Source organism: Aethina tumida, chromosome 3, assembly GCF_024364675.1.
Source record: "Aethina tumida isolate Nest 87 chromosome 3, icAetTumi1.1, whole genome shotgun sequence".
In the NCBI taxonomy this organism is placed as follows: Eukaryota; Metazoa; Arthropoda; class Insecta; order Coleoptera; family Nitidulidae; genus Aethina; species Aethina tumida.
The window spans coordinates 4,198,757-4,218,269 of NC_065437.1; the positions used below are offsets into that span (position 1 = coordinate 4,198,757).

The 19,513-nt window shown below is 30.6% G+C and overlaps 4 protein-coding genes across 7 annotated transcripts in view; 3 read left to right on the forward strand and 1 right to left on the reverse strand.

Moving 5' to 3' along the window:
• The first annotated feature begins 364 nt into the window (after positions 1-364).
• Positions 365-1,864, forward strand: LOC109603864 (histone H2A.V). Of its 2 annotated transcripts, XM_020020373.2 has the most exons (5): positions 365-522; positions 583-793; positions 927-1,004; positions 1,125-1,238; positions 1,299-1,864. In XM_020020373.2, exons 1-5 carry the CDS (start codon positions 380-382, stop codon positions 1,491-1,493), a joined length of 741 nt encoding a protein of 246 aa, XP_019875932.1. In that variant the 5' UTR covers positions 365-379; the 3' UTR covers positions 1,494-1,864. The 2 variants fall into 2 exon arrangements, with proteins under 2 accessions (XP_019875932.1, XP_049820714.1); XM_049964757.1 differs by having other exon boundaries at positions 365-793.
• An 81-nt stretch (positions 1,865-1,945) lies between these two features.
• LOC109603867 (uncharacterized) lies at positions 1,946-4,664 on the forward strand. The gene is made up of 10 exons (XM_020020375.2): positions 1,946-2,440; positions 2,491-2,699; positions 2,756-2,990; positions 3,040-3,189; positions 3,245-3,527; positions 3,579-3,658; positions 3,712-3,911; positions 3,965-4,291; positions 4,345-4,463; positions 4,516-4,664. The coding sequence occupies exons 1-10, from the start codon at positions 2,354-2,356 to the stop codon at positions 4,581-4,583; spliced, it is 1,758 nt and encodes a 585-aa protein (XP_019875934.2). The 5' UTR covers positions 1,946-2,353; the 3' UTR covers positions 4,584-4,664.
• Positions 4,665-5,382: 718 nt separating this feature from the next.
• LOC109603863 (chaoptin) lies at positions 5,383-11,497 on the forward strand. Of its 3 annotated transcripts, none has more exons than XM_020020372.2 (16): positions 5,383-5,449; positions 6,526-6,826; positions 6,884-7,054; positions 7,107-7,588; positions 7,641-7,951; positions 8,009-8,228; positions 8,280-8,504; positions 8,558-8,948; positions 9,044-9,309; positions 9,361-9,645; positions 9,697-9,891; positions 9,945-10,229; positions 10,283-10,408; positions 10,464-10,583; positions 10,637-10,875; positions 10,934-11,496. In XM_020020372.2, exons 1-16 carry the CDS (start codon positions 5,447-5,449, stop codon positions 11,202-11,204), a joined length of 3,891 nt encoding a protein of 1,296 aa, XP_019875931.2. In that variant the 5' UTR covers positions 5,383-5,446; the 3' UTR covers positions 11,205-11,496. The 3 variants fall into 3 exon arrangements, with proteins under 3 accessions (XP_019875931.2, XP_049820897.1, XP_049820896.1); XM_049964940.1 differs by having other exon boundaries at positions 9,062-9,309; positions 10,934-11,495; XM_049964939.1 differs by having other exon boundaries at positions 7,641-8,228; positions 9,062-9,309; positions 10,934-11,497.
• An 892-nt stretch (positions 11,498-12,389) lies between these two features.
• The window catches only part of LOC109603862 (homeobox protein Hox-B1b-like), a 33,771-nt gene continuing 26,647 nt past the window's right edge, over positions 12,390-19,513 (reverse strand). Inside the window, exon 2 of the mRNA XM_020020371.2 lies at positions 12,390-13,060. Coding sequence (XP_019875930.2) covers positions 12,615-13,060 — 446 coding nt within the window. The 3' untranslated portion in view covers positions 12,390-12,614. The remainder of the gene's footprint in view (positions 13,061-19,513) is intronic.

Sequence of the window (19,513 nt, forward strand, 5' to 3'; positions counted from 1 at the left end):
TACAACATACTATTATCATATCTTTGTTTTATCTCTATTAAATTATTATTATAGGTGCCTCATCTAAGTACCCGCCACTGATAAGTATATAAAATATTTAAAATTTAAATGCCAGTTTTAATATATATTTTTATTTGCGGATGTAAAACTTTTTTAAAACTAAAATGAAATGAAACTATACTAAATAAACATCTTTTTTATTATATTAAACATTAACAAAAACTTGTTTATTTATTTTTTTATGATGTAATAAATATAACCAATTGGAGAGAATTTATTTTGTTTGTTAGTACAATTGGACAAACCTGGAACCTCAAAATTTGAAAACTGTTTAGGAATTAACGTTCTAATCTAATCTAAAAAAAGTAGGCCATAAATAATGCGTTGGAATTTGTTCCAGCATGTTGTTAGCGGCGTAACTCCGCAAACAAGACCCGGTCACCAGATCTGTCACTTATCCATCAGCATTTTTAATTTTCGCACGGAAAACGTCTCAAAACCGCCACAACCGAACCCGAATCGGTACGTAAACATTTATTTTATAAATTACGTCGTTTCCCTCCAAATTTCTAATTGTTCAAGGTTCTCAACCAAGCCAAGCGTCATTCCCGTCGCCCAATCAATAGTCAACAAGCTTACCCGCTGCAGAGATCATATCCAATTGGATTGTTCAGGTCACGTGACCCGTGTGCGCGTGCGCCTTTGCCAGTATTTATCATTTGGCGGCAATCGTCGTGTAACCGTTTATTCGTGCTCAGTCGACAGAAGCGTTAGTAAACTTCAGACAAAAATGGTGAGTTTTTTTTTCCCCAACAACTTGGTGCCCGTCAAACGTTCGTTTCGCGTGCGTTATGGCACGCACGGCGCTCGCGGGTGGTTTTCGTGTGTGCTGTTTGTTGATGGAACGTGTTTTTTGTGGTTTTTAGGCTGGCGGTAAGGCAGGAAAGGATTCAGGGAAGGCCAAAGCGAAAGCGGTGTCGCGGTCGGCGCGCGCCGGACTACAGGTATGTTTTGTGTACACTTCGGTTTCAGTTGTGCCGAGAAATGTTTTCGGTCTTGTTGGATTTTTTCCCCCATTGTTTTGATTAGGTTAGGTTGGCTTGCTCATCGATATTGTTTTACAGTTCCCTGTAGGTAGGATCCACAGACATTTGAAAAACCGTACGACGAGTCACGGGCGTGTGGGGGCGACCGCCGCCGTTTACTCGGCCGCTATTTTGGAGTATCTCACCGCTGAGGTTTGTTGTTGTTTATCAAGTCCAGTTGGATTTGTGTATACCAATATGTTTTCGTTGTAGGTGTTGGAACTGGCAGGAAATGCCAGTAAGGATTTGAAAGTGAAGAGGATTACACCCCGCCACTTGCAGTTGGCCATCCGAGGAGATGAAGAATTGGACAGTCTCATTAAGGCCACAATTGCTGGTGGTGGTGTCATCCCTCACATCCACAAATCCCTCATCGGAAAGAAAGGTGCACATTCACAACCGGCATAGAGACCAGCAACTTAAGTAATAGAATATAGTTTTATATAAAGACTTGACGATGTGTCAATAATGTGTTTTAATATTGTTGGGCACATTTAATTGTATGCAAGACTATGCAGTCATGTTAAAAAAAAAATATTAAATTATTTTCATTCAATTTTAAACTTCAAGCCGTTCATTAATTATTGGTCAGACTCGACCAATTTTAATTTGTGTTTTGATAATTGTACTGACTTTGTTTGAATGTGCCTTGTCCATTAATATTAATTTCAATATGTATTTAGACATAGAATTAGTACATAGCTGTTCATTTTTTACATTTTAAATAAACAGATTTGTGTTCATTTCATATTAATAAAGTTTCTATATTACTGATTGTACACTTGTTTGTTGTTTATTTACCTGATTATTTCTCAAACTAAAAAGTTAGGTTAGGGGACGCATTCAAATTTGCTACTTTATTGCTTATTATGTTGTAATACCAAGTTATTGTTAAGTTGTTTTAACTAGCACAAGTTGCGATTAAGTAAATTATATTCACTAATTTGCGTTGCGTAATAAAATTTCCATTCCATGAATCATGATCAAATGACGACTGAACAAAATTGTTTGCGTACCCACACATTAACAACAAAACGGTCGAAACTGAACAAACATTTTGTTATTTTTACAAGTTTTATTAGCAACAAAATTACATCATTTACAATGTTCAAAAATTCACGTGTCCCAAATTAAAGTTGGTGCTTTTTTTTTCCCAGACATAACCCCAACTTAGTTGGCCACACTGATTCCACAATTCAAACCTGTTTAACGACTCCACACAAATATAAACAGGAATAAGTCAGTTTTGGGGTTGTTCTTATACGATTATGGCCCAAACACGCCAAACAATCAGCCCGCCCACTTATTTACGTCGTTTCATAGACGAACCGGAGATTGTGTTCTATTTTAATATCGTAAGTTTTAATAATAATTTTGCCTTGCTTTTTTTAAAGTTTTGTTGTAGGCTCCTAACAACGATACTCTGAAGGATGATACCATTACCTACGACGTTAAGCAAGAGAGTGTGACTGAAGATCTGGACTTGACAGGGAATCCTCTTCAGGTCGACTTAGCTGATGATAATTCAATAGCTGTTCTGGCAAACTTAGAACACGGGTATAACTGGACATCACAGGAAACCAAATATTTACCCCATGAATTAAATGTTGCCAGGTAATTGAAGAACTTTTTAAAATTATAATTATTTAAAAATGAATTTTGATTTTTAGGAACATCATAAATAAACTTAACGACAATGGACCGTACAAGAATAATTTGCCAGTTTTTTGCCTGTGTGACGGACTGGATTCCCAGAAAGTTATCATGTTGGGGTCCCATTATTCCAACACCACGATAATGACATGTTCCATTAAAATCATAGACCTCCTTCACCGCGACCACAAACTATTTAAAATGGAAAACTTGAAAAAGGAACATTATTTGAATTCCAAAATATCAACTAAGGTAGAGCATTTAAGTCCCATTAAATATCAATAAATGTGTGCCCTTTTAGGTGGATTACTTAATTAGTAAGAAATATTTTGTGTACGGCTATAATTTGCAAGGAATAAATAACTTTAACACAGAAATCAGTGGTTCAGTCGCACTCGAGGTAACAACAAAAGATGACAACACCATGACAAAACCAGAAAGCATAAAAATGGTAATTACAAACAAAAGTTATTATTAACGACTTACATAATCAATCAAATTTTCAGATACAACAATTAATTGTAGGCCATGAAAATTCTGAGATCCTATCAGTGTGGCAAGAATTGTGCCATTTGTACAAATACTTTGATATTTTAACTGATCCAGATAAACAAAAGGATGAAGAAACAGTAATTAATGAAGTCATTAAAAATGAGTGCGAACTGAGAGATTCTATTCATGAGCTGCTCAACACATTAATCCCTCTGCAACCTGACAGTAAAGAAAAATTAGATGTTAACAATTTAAGACAAGAAGATATTTTAGATAAATTGTGGGACATACTAAAATGTAGGTTGCCTTTATTTAAACTTATCCATTAATTAATTAAATTAATTATAGATTGCAATGATTTATCAACTTTGCGGGACTGTTTCACTTATTTCTTTGAAGAATTGGCAATTTCAGAAAGTTACATACAGGTACAACTTCCAACATTTTCATCTCAACTCAAATTGGACTAAATTTGTTTTAGTTCAATGAGTCAGATTCAACCCTTGTTGCCAGGATTGCCAGTGGAATTTTGGGGGGAAAAGTTTCTGTGCCTACCCTCTCATTCAGCCAATCTTTAGAATTGTTGTATGAACTTGGTGCTGAAAAGCTATTGAATGATTATATAGCTATTATAAATCATTTCTACTCCGTACCTCAGGATGACATCTACAAACATTTTAAGTAAGTCACACCCCTATAAAAAGTAACTTAAATAACCAGTCATTCATCCTCAGTAAGCAAAGTGAAGGTAAATCCCAGCAAGATACGCACAGGATAACAAGAATGACCATGGCCAGATCTGAAACTCTCACATCCCCCGACTTGAATAATTATAAATTAAATTATTTAGGATACATGCACATCGCCGCAGAGATGATACTGTTGGTTAAAACACACGTTTCCCTCTCGTCAGAAAACTTCGACAGCTTTTGCGGCCAAGTTTACAGCAAATACTTGAACGATAAGCACAAAAATTCATTTACCGAATTTAACGTGCTGTTAAATAACAGGCTGGTCGAGTCTACCTTTAATTTAAGGTCTTCAGATAATCTAATAAGGGAGTGAGTTTTGATAACTCCTTTTGAAGTGATTTATTTATGAGTTTTTGTTTTAGGGAATGTTTGGATATGTGGACAGTTAGTATGACAAGCCAAGCAAATAAATTTAGAATAAATACAGCATTTAATTTTTCAAAAACACCAATATTCCCCCCAAATCTGTTTGATAAATATAGTAAATATTTAATTATATAGTTTTTATATATTTAATAATTATGTGGTTTCAGGTGATGTTGATTCTCAGGACTCATTTTATGTCACAAAGTATGTTAGGCATACTCATTATTTAAAATAGGTGTAATTTTTATTTTTGAATGATAAGTTATATTTAAATTTTATATATTGCATTTTTATAATAAAAAGTTATTGAAATCTGTATATATATTTACCAAAATAGATACCCTAGAGGTGTTATATTAAACATTTTATTCAATTTCTTGGTACAACTTAAGAACAGTCTGAATTCTGAGTTATTTAATTTATTTCTACAATTCTTGACTCCCAATTCCTTTAATTTACATATAAATAGTTAAATAAAGTTCACATATTTGAATTAATGAAAGAATCTTTGAAAATAAGGGTTAAATGAATACTGAAACCAGGAGATGTGAGTGCTAATTTTGAGTATTTGTACTCATCGCTAAATTTTATATATATATTTTAATTTAAAGTCTTCCATAAATGTGGTAACAATTAATTGTGTAAGCAGTTTCTATTAGCACGTACGAACGCTTTGAATAATACATTTAAAATGTAAATGAATCACCTCAATTAAGTCGCCAATGGGTCACTAAAAATAATCAAATTTAAATGCTAGACCTAATGTTTAATTGCCCGCCCACACACCACCGCACAGACAATTTTGATCAATCCCATAAAATCCGACTTCTATCCAATAAGCCAGAATTAGGTTGAGTACGGGACAAATACGCTTTAAATCAAATAAAAAAACTGATGTCAATAGTATTAAGAAAATGTTAATCTTGTTAGGGGAAGCCCACGAGTTGGGTGGAGGGCTTCTCTAAGACCCAACGATTACGTACGTTCAGTTTGGTTTTCAACTATCATGTGAACTAGTTGCTCCTGTTGGTTAGTGCTCTAAATGAACTCTGGGATAAAACTGTTGAGGAGAGTGTTGTAAAATTAATTTGTGACAAAATGGTATGTATGAATTATTATTAATTGTTGCTGTGGTCTTCTCTTATATTGTTAAATTAGTCAAGTGTGTTATATGTGTTATATATGTTATAGTTTTATACAACTTTATATAATTAAGTATTAAGTAATTCATTTTAACATTCTTTTTAATTATTAGTGTATATCAATTATTAGTTTAAATGGTTTAAATTTATTAATATACATTTGGATTCTATATTTTTGTCCGTTAAATGTATAATATAAATATAATTAATTGTAATGTTTATTATAAAATTAAATATTTCAAAATTAAGCAAGTTTTAATTGTAGTTAATATCTTTTTTAGTTTTAGTATATAAATATTAAATTTTAAATAAATCGATATAACTGTAAAATATACTGTTTAAATAATATTTAATTTATTTAAGTTTTTGCCCAAACAATTAAAATTCAAATATATTAAATTTACTATTAGAAGAATTTGTCTTCTATGACTCACTGGAACTATTTAGAGTAAATATTCTAATAAATAAATGCAGTTTTTGCATTATAAATTGCATTAATTATTAAGAAAAAATTAAATTATTAAGAAAAAATTATATTAATGTATTATTTTATAATATATAAATATTCGTTTTCAACTACTAATAGTTAAACTAAATTACAAAGAAGAGAAATTCAATGTTACAAAGCTAATTCAATGTATTTGATAATTCATGCGGAAACAATTATTTAAATTATATGTTTGAAATTTCAAATTTATATTTTTTCTGCGACATATTGATGCCATCTAGAATAACTAAATAAAAGTAAATAAATATAATGTCTGTATTGAAGGTTTCTGTTACTAATATGATCTATTATGTTAATAATTTAATATACAGTGTATAGAGGGCGCAGTGGTATTCGGTTTTTCTTCCAAACTGTAAAAATATTCAAATTTAAAATTAATTTATTTAAAAAAAAACTAAGGAAATCAACAGAAACAGAAAAAAATTAGTAATTAAACTAAAAATAAATTTGTAGAAATTTAAAAAATAAATTTTTATTTATTGTTGTTTAAAAATATGAATAAATCTGTAATTAAATCCCAATTTTAGGAATTAATCCAAATAATTAAGTTCGGCTATGGCATGGTCATAACTTCCCTCATCCTCATGATATGGTTTTCCCTGACTGAAGGGTTTACGGTCCGCGAAACGGGTGTAGTCCGATATCCACCCTGTTATTTCAACCCGCTTTGCAGTTGCTCAAAGGCCGTACCCGATTTGGGCATAGTCCATTGTCACAACGTTCATTTGCCAAAAATACCAGACACTGTTAATACGTCCAAGGTGTTCGTTCTGCACCTGGAAAACAACGGATTAAGGACCTTACCTCCGTACTTTTTTCAAAGCACCGGTAAATAATTAATCCTTAATTGGACTGGATGTTGGTAAAAAGTTGTTTTGTTTATAGGATTATATAAAATAATTATAAGCAGAAATCCCCTGACGTTTGTGCCACATGAAGCCTTTCTAGGATTGGAAAGGTCACTTTGGGAATTGGAATTAAGTTATAATGATCTCACAAGAGTTCCTAATAGAGCTTTAAGATACTTACAAAAATTACGGTTGTTAGATTTAACTGGTAAACTAAAAACTAACTTCAGTAAACAATCAAACAACTATTTATTTAATAGGAAATGAAATCAACAAAATATTACCAGAAGACTGGAGGGGGCTGGAACATTCCCTTGAAGAACTAATCCTAGCCGACAATTCAATAACGCACCTACCAATAGATTCGTTTTCTGGTCTTCCCATGGTGGAAACCATCGATTTAAGAGGCAACAACTTAAGAGAGATAGATCCATCCGTGTTCAGAGATGGAATGAAAAGATTGGCTCATTTACTTCTATCAGACAATCAATTAAGTGCAATCCCATATCAAGCCCTTCAACCTCTAAGGACTTTAAAAACGTTGGACTTAAGTTACAATAGAATTAATAAGATGGAGCCAGTCACTGACACAGGGGCTATATTGACTTTAAATTTTCAGCTGAATCTGGACGTCTTCAGACTGGACTATAACTTGTTAACTACTTTGCAGCCAGCTTCCTTTCAGTACTTCAATGTTGTAAACAAAACCTACTTGGATGGTAACCCGTTAAGTTCCATAGAGGTACCACCTAAAAGTTGCAGATGATGAAGTACCACTAACGTTGGTGTTTTAGGAAAATGCCTTCCGACAGGCTAAAATCAGGGAACTCTATTTAAGACTCTGCGGATTGACCTCCATAAATCCGGCCTCGTTCAGTGGATTGGAAAACTATCTGGAAATATTGGACTTATCCGGAAACAACATTGCACTGTTGCCTGAAAATTTGTTGCACCGTTTTGAGTCCCTCAAAACTCTATCCTTAAGGGACAACATATTTACAAAGCTAAACCCAATTGAGTCGTTCACTGGATTTCAGTTTACCTTGTACAAGTTAGACCTGAGGGGGTCCTCAAATACACAAATCAAAATACAAGATTTACGAAGGTTAATTTGTTGCTACTATCATACTTGCCAACGTAGTGGAGATGTTTATTGTTACAGGTTAAGAAGCTTGAGACAATTATACTTGTCGAAGCTCTCAGAAACTTCTTTGACACCGGAAAACTTCGTCGAATTTGGCATGGACTTGGAGGAGTTGCACATTAACTCGGGCAATTTGCAAACAATTAAGAACAACGCGTTTAAACACGTCCATGGACTTAAACTGCTGGATTTTTCTGAGAACTCCATTTCAACAATAGAAGTACAGGCATTCGCAGAGGTACTAATTTGATCAGGTTATTGGGGAGGAAATTAAGTGTGAATATTGTAGATTGGCCACTCTTTACAAACGTTGATTTTATCAAGGGGGCTTTCTTCGTCCCACACCAGTTTTCCATTAGATGCCATTAAAGTGTTGGTCAACTTGGAGGTCCTAGACTTAAGTAACAACAGGATAAGAACATTGCAAGACACAGCGTTCCACTTTTTGAAGAAGCTAAGAGAATTAAAGCTGCAAGATAATGTCATAGAAAGCGTTAACAAGGGTACTTTCCAGGTACATTAACCTTTGAGTAAGATTTCAATCATTCTTCTAATTGTTGTCCACAGGGAGACATTCATCAAAACTTAGAAGACATATACCTATCATTCAACAACATTAAATCAATTCAGCAACACAGTTTCGTTGACCTCGCACATTTGGAGCAGCTTCATTTAGACGACAACAAAATCGAATCCCTCGAAAGACGTTCATTCATGAACTTAGAACGTTTGAAGCGTTTGAACCTGAAGGGCAACAAAATATCCACTATTACATACGAAGCTTTCCAAAACCTACCAGAATTGGAAGACCTAGACATTTCCTACAACAAGTTAACCAGCTTCGACTTCAGCATGTTCGATCAAGTGGGCACTTTAGCCATGTTCCACGTCAATGCCAGTCACAATAAGTTAAAGGAGCTGACCGTAAATATTGGCAACACTTTTCAATCAGATTCAGGTAACATTAATTCAATTAATATTGAACTAGGTTAAAGTCGTACCGCACAAATGTTGGTGATAGTTTATCTGAGTGTTTCACATTATTTAAAATAGTTTGTTCAATTTGCGAAGGTATGGGTGCCTTGCACTCCAATATACGAGTCCTGGACTTGTCGTTCAACAACATAACAACAATATCCAGGCAGTTCTTCCGTCCAGTCGAAATATCCATAACTCATCTGTACTTGGGGCACAACCGGTTGTTGAATGCTACAAGGGACGTCTTTGGAAACATGCCCCACTTACAATGGTTGGATATATCCCATAATGGATTGTACGAAATGGACTTTGACATGTTCAGGAACACTAAGAAGCTACAAGTATGTATCCAATCATCACAGGAAGATATTTTAAGGAACGTTAAATTGTAGGTGCTACTTGCCTCCAACAATAGACTAGCTGATTTACCAAACGACGTGTTTAGATTTTTGAACAGGCTTAGAATAGTTGACGTGTCCAACAACCGTTTAAGGAGTTTGCCTGACAATTTGTTTAGGGAGGAAGGCTTGGAAAGGTTCGACATATCTCACAACATGTTAAGCAAGCTGCCACTGACAAGTTTTTCAATGGCCACAGCCATGAGTTTGTGTGAATTAGACTTATCCTGGAACAGCATATCATCTTTGGCACATGGGGGAGTTCTGGAAAGATTCAAGGTAAACCTCAGGCTTTTATTAACTTGTTAACACTACCGTATTGCATTCCAGAGTTTAAACTGGTTAGATTTATCCTACAACAGACTGGCTCAAATAGACGCAGGCACATTTAAAGGACTACCGAAATTATCCAGCCTGGATCTTAGCCACAACAGTCAGTTGGCTCTGGAAGAAAACGGCTTAAGTTTGCAAGGCTTGGAGTACTCACTTCTTCATTTGTACTTGGACAACGTGTCTCTAACTCATGTAATTGTCAATAGAATTAAGTTACTGAAGTTGCTACAGCAACAACTTTTTAGATACCAATCCTGCCGACTCCAAATTTGGTAACACTTTCACTTGCATTCAATTCTCTTCCAACGGTACCACCAGAAATGGCCACCAACATGACCTCGTTGCAAGACCTCAACTTGAACTATAATGACCTAACGGCAGTCCCAATTGTGACGCATTCTTTGACTGAATTAAGAAGTCTAACGATGGTTGCTAATCCAATAACGTTTTTAAGTAACACCAGCTTGTTGGGGGTGGCAGGTCACCTTATAACTTTGGATATTAGAAATTTTGAGCTGAACACTTTTGAAGTAAGACTTCTTGAATTGTATTGTACTTAACTAATTGAGGTTAATTTATTTAGGCTGGAGCCTTTTGTAAAATGTACTCTTTAAGAACACTGAAGATTAATGTGTATAAGGACTTGAAGAACTTCAACATCCCAACAGTGTTACAATTTAACAGTGGGCTAAGAAACTTGGAAATTCACGTAAGTACTTCCAAAAACATTAATGAGTTATGTTTAATTCTTTTGTAACTTCTAGATTCCCAACCCCACAGACAAAAATTTGGACAAAGAGTTATCGGGGGAGTTTCCTCCGAAGCTGAGGAACATTACGTTCTCCGGCAGAGGCATAAAAAGCCTGGGACAGAATATATTGCAAGTAAATACTGACAATTCATGATGAAGTCACATAATACACGATTAATATTTTAGGGCATTAAAAGTCCCACCCTCCATTTTGCGATATTTAATACGAGTTTATCTAAAATACAGACTGCAATCTTTCAAAAGGCTGGCCAGGCTAAAAATATAACCGTGGAAATTAGGAACAACTACGAATTGAAAAGCCTGTTGAACCCATCGACTGGAATGAAACCTAACATGTACAAAAAGACCTTCTTAATAGACCTCAAGATGTCCAACAACAAATGGTCTTGTGACTGTGAGCTTGGGTATGTTTATTTTAAAGTTCCAGTTGATTTCTGATAACTGGACTTCCCCAATTTGTAGGTGGATTGAGGTGTGGCAAAGGAAGAAACGTCAGTATCTTTGTGGTGACAGTCCCAGCACCACTCCATACTTCACCCACGAGGACTACACTTGTCGCCATGCCGATGATGACCTACGAACATCCACTTGCAACAACAAGAACAACAATAGCATAATTGAGGTCATGAAGGCTGACATTGAGTGTGGATGGAGCTCAGCACACAGTTTCAACGGCGTTGTTAACTTTAGTCTCATTTTCATCATGGCAGTCTCAATGATTTTATATTTGTAGAACAGTTGGGGGAATTTTTTATATTAAAATTAGCCAATTTTTGCCCAAGGGCTGTCGATATTGCTTCTTTCGATTTTCACAATTTAATAAATACTGCCTGAGCTAGAAAATTAAATATTTCCTGTTGGTCTGGAAATGTTAGACTGAAATAACATCTTAATTCATTATCAAGTCATTGTTATATTAAAAAATATATATTTTAATCCAACATTCTTGTTTTAAATTATCAATACTTTTTTTTAATTGGAAAAAAGCTTCTTTAATATGTTTCTTTCTTCTTTTTAGAGTCAATTTATTGTGATCACTTCTACGTAGAAGTATTTGTTTGATCAAATAAAAATATAGAATGAATGTGTAATCTGATTAGTAATAAAATTTCTTTAATTTACATTCATATATTAATTTTCTATTTAGTCATTTTCATTATCAACTTCATATTCTATATCATATTGATATGCAACAAAACAATATTTATTTATTTCCAATGCAGGATTATATTTGTCACTCCTTTTTTATATTTATTTATTTGGCAAAAATACAAGTTATAATAAGATAATTAGTTATTATTTTTAATTAATTTTATAGATAATTTAATGTATTATAAATTAGTTTAAAAAATAGATGAATTTTTGTTAATTTTAATTAAAATAATACAATTAAATTAAGAAGTGAGTTGGCTAGTCAGGAAAGGGAACAAACATAGATTATGTATTAGTTTTTATTTTGGTAAATACAATTTACAGTCCCTGAGTAAACTTAATTTAAACAAAAAACGTAAAAAGTATGTACATATTTATACAAGTTACTCTAATCCCTTAATAATTTTACTAAAAATATCAATCACATAGAAATATTCCTATATAGTGCTAATGTTTAGAAAACTCTTGTAATATGTTACATATTACATAGCAAAATGTACATTTTACATACCAAATAAATTAAATAAACACAACCACATTAAATATTATTTTTTGCTATTTAATATGTATCTAATGTCTTAATATATAGCGTATACATTTTAAGGTAATCTCAGTTGTATTGTATTTATAATATTTATTTAGATAGTCTATTGCATATTTTAAATAAAAATAAATAAATATATTAAGATAATTTCATTGTCTGTTTAATTGTATATTTAACAATATAATAATAAACGAATTCCTAAAGCTTCTTGTTTACACCTCTACTACTATATCTTTGGCGACAGAATACACAATATATTGAAACGTCATAAAGTAATTTACAAATGATTTTATAATATGTATTTATGAATTTAAAATAAATATTTTATCAATTTTAGACCTACACAGGACCTTAACACAGCATATGTACAAAAACTATACTAAAGTTTCAGTTCCAACCAATTAATCCATCATTTCATAAATTACTTTACACACCCTCCAAACCGATTCAGTTCGATTCTCGACTGTTCTCGTTGCTGCCCGTCACGGAATCCCCGGGCGCCATGTTCGACGACTTGGGCGAGTTGCTGTTGCTCCCCGCGTTGTGTATCGGCTCCGGCGGTATGAGGCCCTCCTTCATTCGCTTCTTCTGCTTCATCCGCCTGTTCTGGAACCAAATCTTGACCTGCGTCTCGTTGAGTTGCAGAGCCGAGGCGATTTCTATCCGTCTGGCTCTGGTTAGGTATTTGTTGAAGTGAAACTCTTTCTCCAGCTCCGTCAGCTGCTTGTTGGTGAAGTTGGTCCGGCCGGTGTTGAGGCAGTTGAGGCTCAGGAGGCTGGAGGTGTTGGAACCGAGGCAGGAGCTTCGCGACGCCGGGTTTTGAGCCTCCAAGTTGAGGGAGGTGGTGGTGGTTGCGGAGTAGTCGTTCATTGTTGACGGCGGCATCTTTGGGGCTGAAACAATAACACACGAATAAATTCTTGATCTCATGTTAGAAATCAAAGGGGGCCGACCCCACAAGTTGTAACACCAATATTAATCGTGGCTCCGTATTTAATTGGACCGATATTATTAGAAACAAACGGGGACATAAGCCGACGTTCTGCAGCCCTTCTGGACAGTCGTCAGTCCGGAAGATGAATTGCTGGCCGGATTCAATTAGCGGCGGAGCGAAAGACTGCAATGAACTAATATAACAACGCCGATCTGTCTTCGTTTATTACTTTCCACTGAGATCTTGCGTTTCTGTTAAGGTGAAGGTTTTATTTGTAAAAAATATTAAGAGGAAATTGTTAAAGGAAAAATTCGACTTCAATAACTGGAGTACAATCTAATGTACCTGTCTTATTAACTGAATTGAATTTAGATGGAAACAAGTGATAAATGGCTTCAGTATTAACAATTATAGGCAACCCAGATAACAACAAAGGTGGCACCAAATTTAAAAGCAAAGAGGATTAATGGATATCGCCAGCACATGCTTTAAAAAGCAATGTTTGCATTGTCGCAAGTGACCGTGTTGTGTCGGATTTCGAGACATTCGTGCAATTAACCCTATCGGTGGTGGCGGTATCGAATGTGGCACCGGCATTGAAGTGCATTAAGCCGACAGCTGGTCAAGCAGCTAGCGAGTGACCCGTCGAGATTAACTGCACGAAACAATTGCGTCAGATTACTACGGCCCCTTCGATCCGCTTTTATTTACCATATCTCGTATCCGCGATAAATGTGTCATACTGTGGCACTAATCAAACGGGATTCGGACGGTAGCTCACCTAAGTAAACTGCTGAAGTATCGAATTACTTCATAGCACTCAATTGGGAACTTTAAATATACTTCTAAAGATGAGTTATTGTTGTTGAGTGATAATCAGGCTGAATGGTTATTTGTTTTTCTGGTAAACAATCAACAACGATGGATGAAACAATAAAAATATTTGACCTGCGGTGGTGTTTGTTGGAAGATCATCTAATACGTCCTCAAATATTTTTTTATCCAAGTAATACGCTTTTAAAATCGAGGAGGGACGGTTTTAAATTTCAAAATTCAATCATACTAATGGCCACAGTCCAAAGTTAACTCCGGTTAACTCATAATTTATGGCCCCCTTTCTAATACCAGACAGCTAATAGAAAAAATCATACTTCCTCCATGGCTGGTGTTGGTATTAAATTCTTATCATTTAATTTTATATGTTAATTATATCTGCATGACATAGTGAACAGTTCTTTTTTCTGGGGGAATCCCTTATCAGTTCTATCACGCTCCCTGGTGCACACACGCACAACTTGCACGCATCCACCGGTCACAAATTCAATTCCATTCCACCGATAGTTGCCCCATTCGAAATTTACAACAAAATCAAGGGTGAATGTTATCGGCAATGATTTTATAAAAAAAGATGGAGAGAACAGAGAGGCGTCCGTTGGTGTTTCACGGTAGATAAAGGCGGGAAAAAATATGCGAATATGAATATGTTGCTTGTCATGGGCCAGGATTGATCACCCGGATCCAGTGAAACTGACTTGTGTTAAGCGAAAGCTGGTAAAACGATAAACAGAAATACTCCCAGTCTTAACCCAACTAAAAAAAAAATCATCATAATTATAAAAAATTAATAAATTTGGTCAATTTCTTTGGTTTTATTCTGATGATTTGCATAAACAAGGATTTAACATGGAACAGCACTTGACATTTTGTTGTTTTATGAAAGTGCCAAGACTTATTTTCGATCTGTATCTCATTCATTAAAAAACCTGCCAAATAATGCACTTTAAATTACTTATGCATTCATTGTTTTGCCACGTTAAAACTTAATGAATTGCATAAACGTTGTACAATTTTAATTGTCATGCGACTGTTTTATTCCCTCACTGTTGGTTATAAAGTTGTACTTACTGTTTTTTTATTGTTAATTACAGCTTATAGAGTGAAAAGTAATTAAGTTTTATGTAATTTTAATATTTTATTGTGACTTCACTTCTCTATTCATTGTTTATTTTTAATACAAAAGTAGTTATTATATTGTGTATTATATGTTTAGTAATTTAAATAAATAATCATATTTAACACCCTATACATTAATAAACTTCCGGCTGGTTGAAACAATCAGGCGCATGGTATGCAAAAATAAAATCATGCAGTTTACATTCTGCTTATCACTACGAAATTTAATATTTCACTTCCATATCAGTTTTCCATTCATTGCTTTATCAAAAAACATTTGTTTTTGCATAACTTAGTAATTTGACATACGATTAAATTTACGAATAATTTAAATAAAGATAATGTGAAACAATACAATCAAATATATCAAATTTATATTAAGTACATCTGTTAATTACGTTAGATTATTGTTAGATTATTTTCCAAAATAATTTAATTAATGAAATTACAAGTAATTCGACTAATGATTATGATGAATACAATTTTAATCTTAAGAAGTCGTTAAAATCTTTTAGAATTATTTAATTAACTTTATTATTTTCATTATTAATAATGTTAAGTTATATGATTGATAATAATCATAAAAATTAATGTATTATTTCATATAAATTGATACAATGAATTAAAATAAATTAATTTTTGATATTTTTTATATTGTATTATCCAGGAATAAAAGTAAAAATAATAATAAAAAATGTCAGTTAACATAAATTAATAATTTTTGATGTGATAAACAATTTATTTGAACTAATATTTATAAAAAGTCATATATTGTATTTTTATAGTAAGATTTTTCAGACTTAATTACAGATTATTTTAATAGAATATTGTCCAAGAAACAAATAATAATATTAAATAATTTACAAACGTGATTTACTTGTGCATGAAACTGGATATAATTGGACTAATAATGTAAAAAATAACCATGTTCCCCATTAATAAATAAGTGAATTATTATTTATAAACATTTTTAAATTAGAACAACTTTAATAGTTCTTCTGTATCATTGAAAAAAAAAAAGAAATGGAAAATGATTCATATTTTTATTCAAAAGTAATTTAGAATTTTTTTTAAATAATTTATAAATGTAACTTACTTCTGTATGAAGTTGGATATAATTGGATTATAATGTAAAAAATAACAGTATTAAATATTCCACATTAATATATAAAGCTAAACATTTTTAAATTAGTAGAATATTTATTAATTAATTAATTTATTTAAATTTATCTTTGCTCTAAAATTACAAACAACGGAAAATAATTCATATTTCAGTGCAAAAATGATTATAAAATTAACTAAATTAATTGAAGAACTTATTTTTGCAGGAAATTCAATTCAACTAATAATATAGAAAATAACAAAACATTTTTATTAGAATGCTCTATAAAATATGATTTTAATAGTTAAATATTAAGATTATTAGAATAATAACAATAATTTTATAAATACATAGAATTATTTACTGAACGAATGTTTGTTTTATACATATTATGTATACTTAAATAAGTATAATTTTTATTAGTAGTTTTTACATAATAATTAATCCTTTCCATAAAATTATAAATAAAATAAAATAGTTTATACTCCTATTATTATTCATAAATTTTTGTTAGAAAATTTTCCAAGTGTTAATAATAATAATTTATAAACCCAAATTAATTCTGAATGAAACTGGAAAATGAAAAAATGTGTCTTTCTCGTAAAATTATAAATAATTGAAAAATAAAAAATGGAAAATATTTTAATTAATTTATTTTTTTAATTTATTTTAATCCAAAATTAGTTTATAAATTTATATAGGGTGTAAAATTAACTGGATTACTTACAAATATTTCAATAGAAATATAACCAAAAAAAATAATAAATAAATAAATTTAAATAATAATTATATGCATTAAGTTGGATATAATTGGACTAATAATGTATAAAATAGCAGAATTAGATGTTCTAATTAATAAATAAATTGAAAATTAGTAGATTTTTTAATAGTTTTTATATAATAAAAATTTAAAAATTACAAACAATTGAAAAAATGGAAAAAATTAATATTTCAATAGAATAATAACCATAATTTTCTAAAAACAATTTAGAATTATTTATTGAATAATGTTTGTTTCAGACTTATTATGGATACTTAAATTAATATAATTTTTATTAATAGTTTTTACATAATAAAATAAATATATCATATAAAATTATAAATAATTAAAAAAAAAATAGTTTATATTTCAATACAAAAGAAATTTATACATTTATACATACATATTGCAAAAATTTTTGTTAGAATATTTTCCAAATAATAATAATAATAATGTATGATTTTATTTAATTATAAAATTTATCTTTCCCATAAAATTATAAATAATTGAAATAAATGGAACATAATTTATATTTTAATAAAAAAGTTTTATTAGTAATTTAATTATGTAATATGTAAATAATACTAAATATTATTAATATATGTTTGTGTTTATTAAAGCAGGTAATTTATTTATTTAAATTATATATAATTTATATTAAGCAATAATTTCCTATATTAATTCAAATATTAATATAAATATTAAAGTTTAGAAGATTCATTATGATAAGCTCAATAAAACATTATTAATTATATAATATAGAAATTTGTACAAAATATAAAAATAAAATAACTGAAAGCAAATGTTTATATTCAATTTAAAAATCTTGTGAAGATTATTAAAAATATAATAATAATATTAATAATTATAAAAGTAAATATTCAACAAATATTTCATGTTCATTTTAAATACTGCATATTTATGCAATTAAAAAATATCATTCTAATTAAATTATAAATAATTGAAATAAATAGAATATAATTTATATTTCTATACAAATGTAATTCAGAAATTTATATAAGACATAAAAATTAAAAAAAGTCTGTTTAAAAAGCAAATATTTATATACAATTTAATTTTAATTTAATATTTGTATATAATTTAAAAATATAATCTATCAAGAATGTTTTGAATTAGATTAATAATAAGAAAAACAATATATAACAATAAAATTATTTACTGGCAAACAAACAAACAAAGGAATATTTGATATTATAGTAATATATAATAATAAAATGTATGCAAATTGTTTCAGATATGTAGTTATTATATAAGTAATTTAATAATAATAAAATAAAAATTATAAAAAGTAAATAGTATCAACGTCTAGACACATCTAAAGTATACTTTTATACAATCTATAGAAATTTAATTCAAATACAATTAAGTGGATTAATAATATAAAATTAAACAAATCAAATATAAAATAGATATAGATATCCAATCCAATTTATATTGCAATATCTTTTGTTAGATATTTTAATAAGCTAAAAGATAACCTTTTCAAAAAATTAATTAACTTAAACGCTCTTATCTAATGGTCATAAACACGTCAGGTTTCATTGACGTCGACCAGATTTTTTAATTAATGGTTCAAAAAAGCTTGAAACTGTAGATGACCGTACCGATTACGGACCATTGATAATTATTAATAAGCGACGGTCTGTCTGCACGACGATTTCTTCTAATGATGGGACGTTTTAGAAAAATTGCAGAGGCGTAACCCAAAATTCAATTTTGATTAATTATCTTTACGTAAATCGTACTTAACATTCATGTCTTTGATTTCAAAACTAAATTATATATATTTTTATTTACAACTCTTATAAATTAGCAAAATATAATTATAGACGAATATTTTCAACAAATTAGAAATAAGTAATTGGAATTATTAAGGAAAAATGGATTAAAATATTGTTTGAGTTTTTCTATGAATTTATATAAATTGCAAATAAATTAATTTAAAAAGAGTTAATCCTGATAATAGATTATTATTTGTCAAATGTATATTCGAAGGAAATCATTCCTCTTTTTAATGACATGAACAAAATTTTGAATGGGTATAGATTCCAAAAGTCGATTACGTTCCTGTCTCGTTGGACCACTTGGGCAATCTCACAAAAAAGGTGATTCTGTTCATTGAGCCAATTTACTACGACTGGTTAAGCTGTCATTTTTCAGACACCGCTGTCATCGATATGACCAAACTGATTCAATATAGGATTACATTTTAAAATACGATATTCGTTTACATGCATGTTTTTGTTGTTGTTTTTTTAATTAAAAAATGTAATATTTGTACACATATATATTTTAATTTTAAGTTTAAAAAAGGAATTTATTTCATTAAAGGTTATTAAATATTTAAATTTCTAATAAACTTTATATTTAATTAAAATTATTAATTAATTATTTAGTTAAAATTCCAGAATATTTCAAAATACAATTTGAAGAAATCTGAAACATTTAAATTAAATTTTAATCTTTATAAAATAAACCAATTTTATTTTCTTATAGTTATATTTGTATTATATTATTTACTATCAAGAAAAGATAAAGTGAATATCTTTAAAATTATTAAATCAAATTTCTTTTGT

What these genes read in the sequence shown, in the direction of transcription:
- LOC109603864 (XM_049964757.1), top strand. Translation starts at nt 380, where the DNA reads ATGCGTTGGAATTTGTTCCAGCATGTTGTTAGCGGCGTAACTCCGCAA. An exon ending in GTAAACTTCAGACAAAAATG is followed by an intron (nt 794 to 926) that starts GTGAGTTTTTTT and finishes TGTGGTTTTTAG; the next exon opens with GCTGGCGGTAAGGCAGGAAA. An exon ending in CGGCGCGCGCCGGACTACAG is followed by an intron (nt 1,005 to 1,124) that starts GTATGTTTTGTG and finishes ATTGTTTTACAG; the next exon opens with TTCCCTGTAGGTAGGATCCA.
- LOC109603867 (XM_020020375.2), top strand. Translation starts at nt 2,354, where the DNA reads ATGGCCCAAACACGCCAAACAATCAGCCCGCCCACTTATTTACGTCGT. An exon ending in CATGAATTAAATGTTGCCAG is followed by an intron (nt 2,700 to 2,755) that starts GTAATTGAAGAA and finishes TTTGATTTTTAG; the next exon opens with GAACATCATAAATAAACTTA. An exon ending in ATTGTGGGACATACTAAAAT is followed by an intron (nt 3,528 to 3,578) that starts GTAGGTTGCCTT and finishes AATTAATTATAG; the next exon opens with ATTGCAATGATTTATCAACT.
- LOC109603863 (XM_049964939.1), top strand. An exon ending in AAGTACAGGCATTCGCAGAG is followed by an intron (nt 8,229 to 8,279) that starts GTACTAATTTGA and finishes TGAATATTGTAG; the next exon opens with ATTGGCCACTCTTTACAAAC. An exon ending in GAGTTCTGGAAAGATTCAAG is followed by an intron (nt 9,646 to 9,696) that starts GTAAACCTCAGG and finishes ATTGCATTCCAG; the next exon opens with AGTTTAAACTGGTTAGATTT.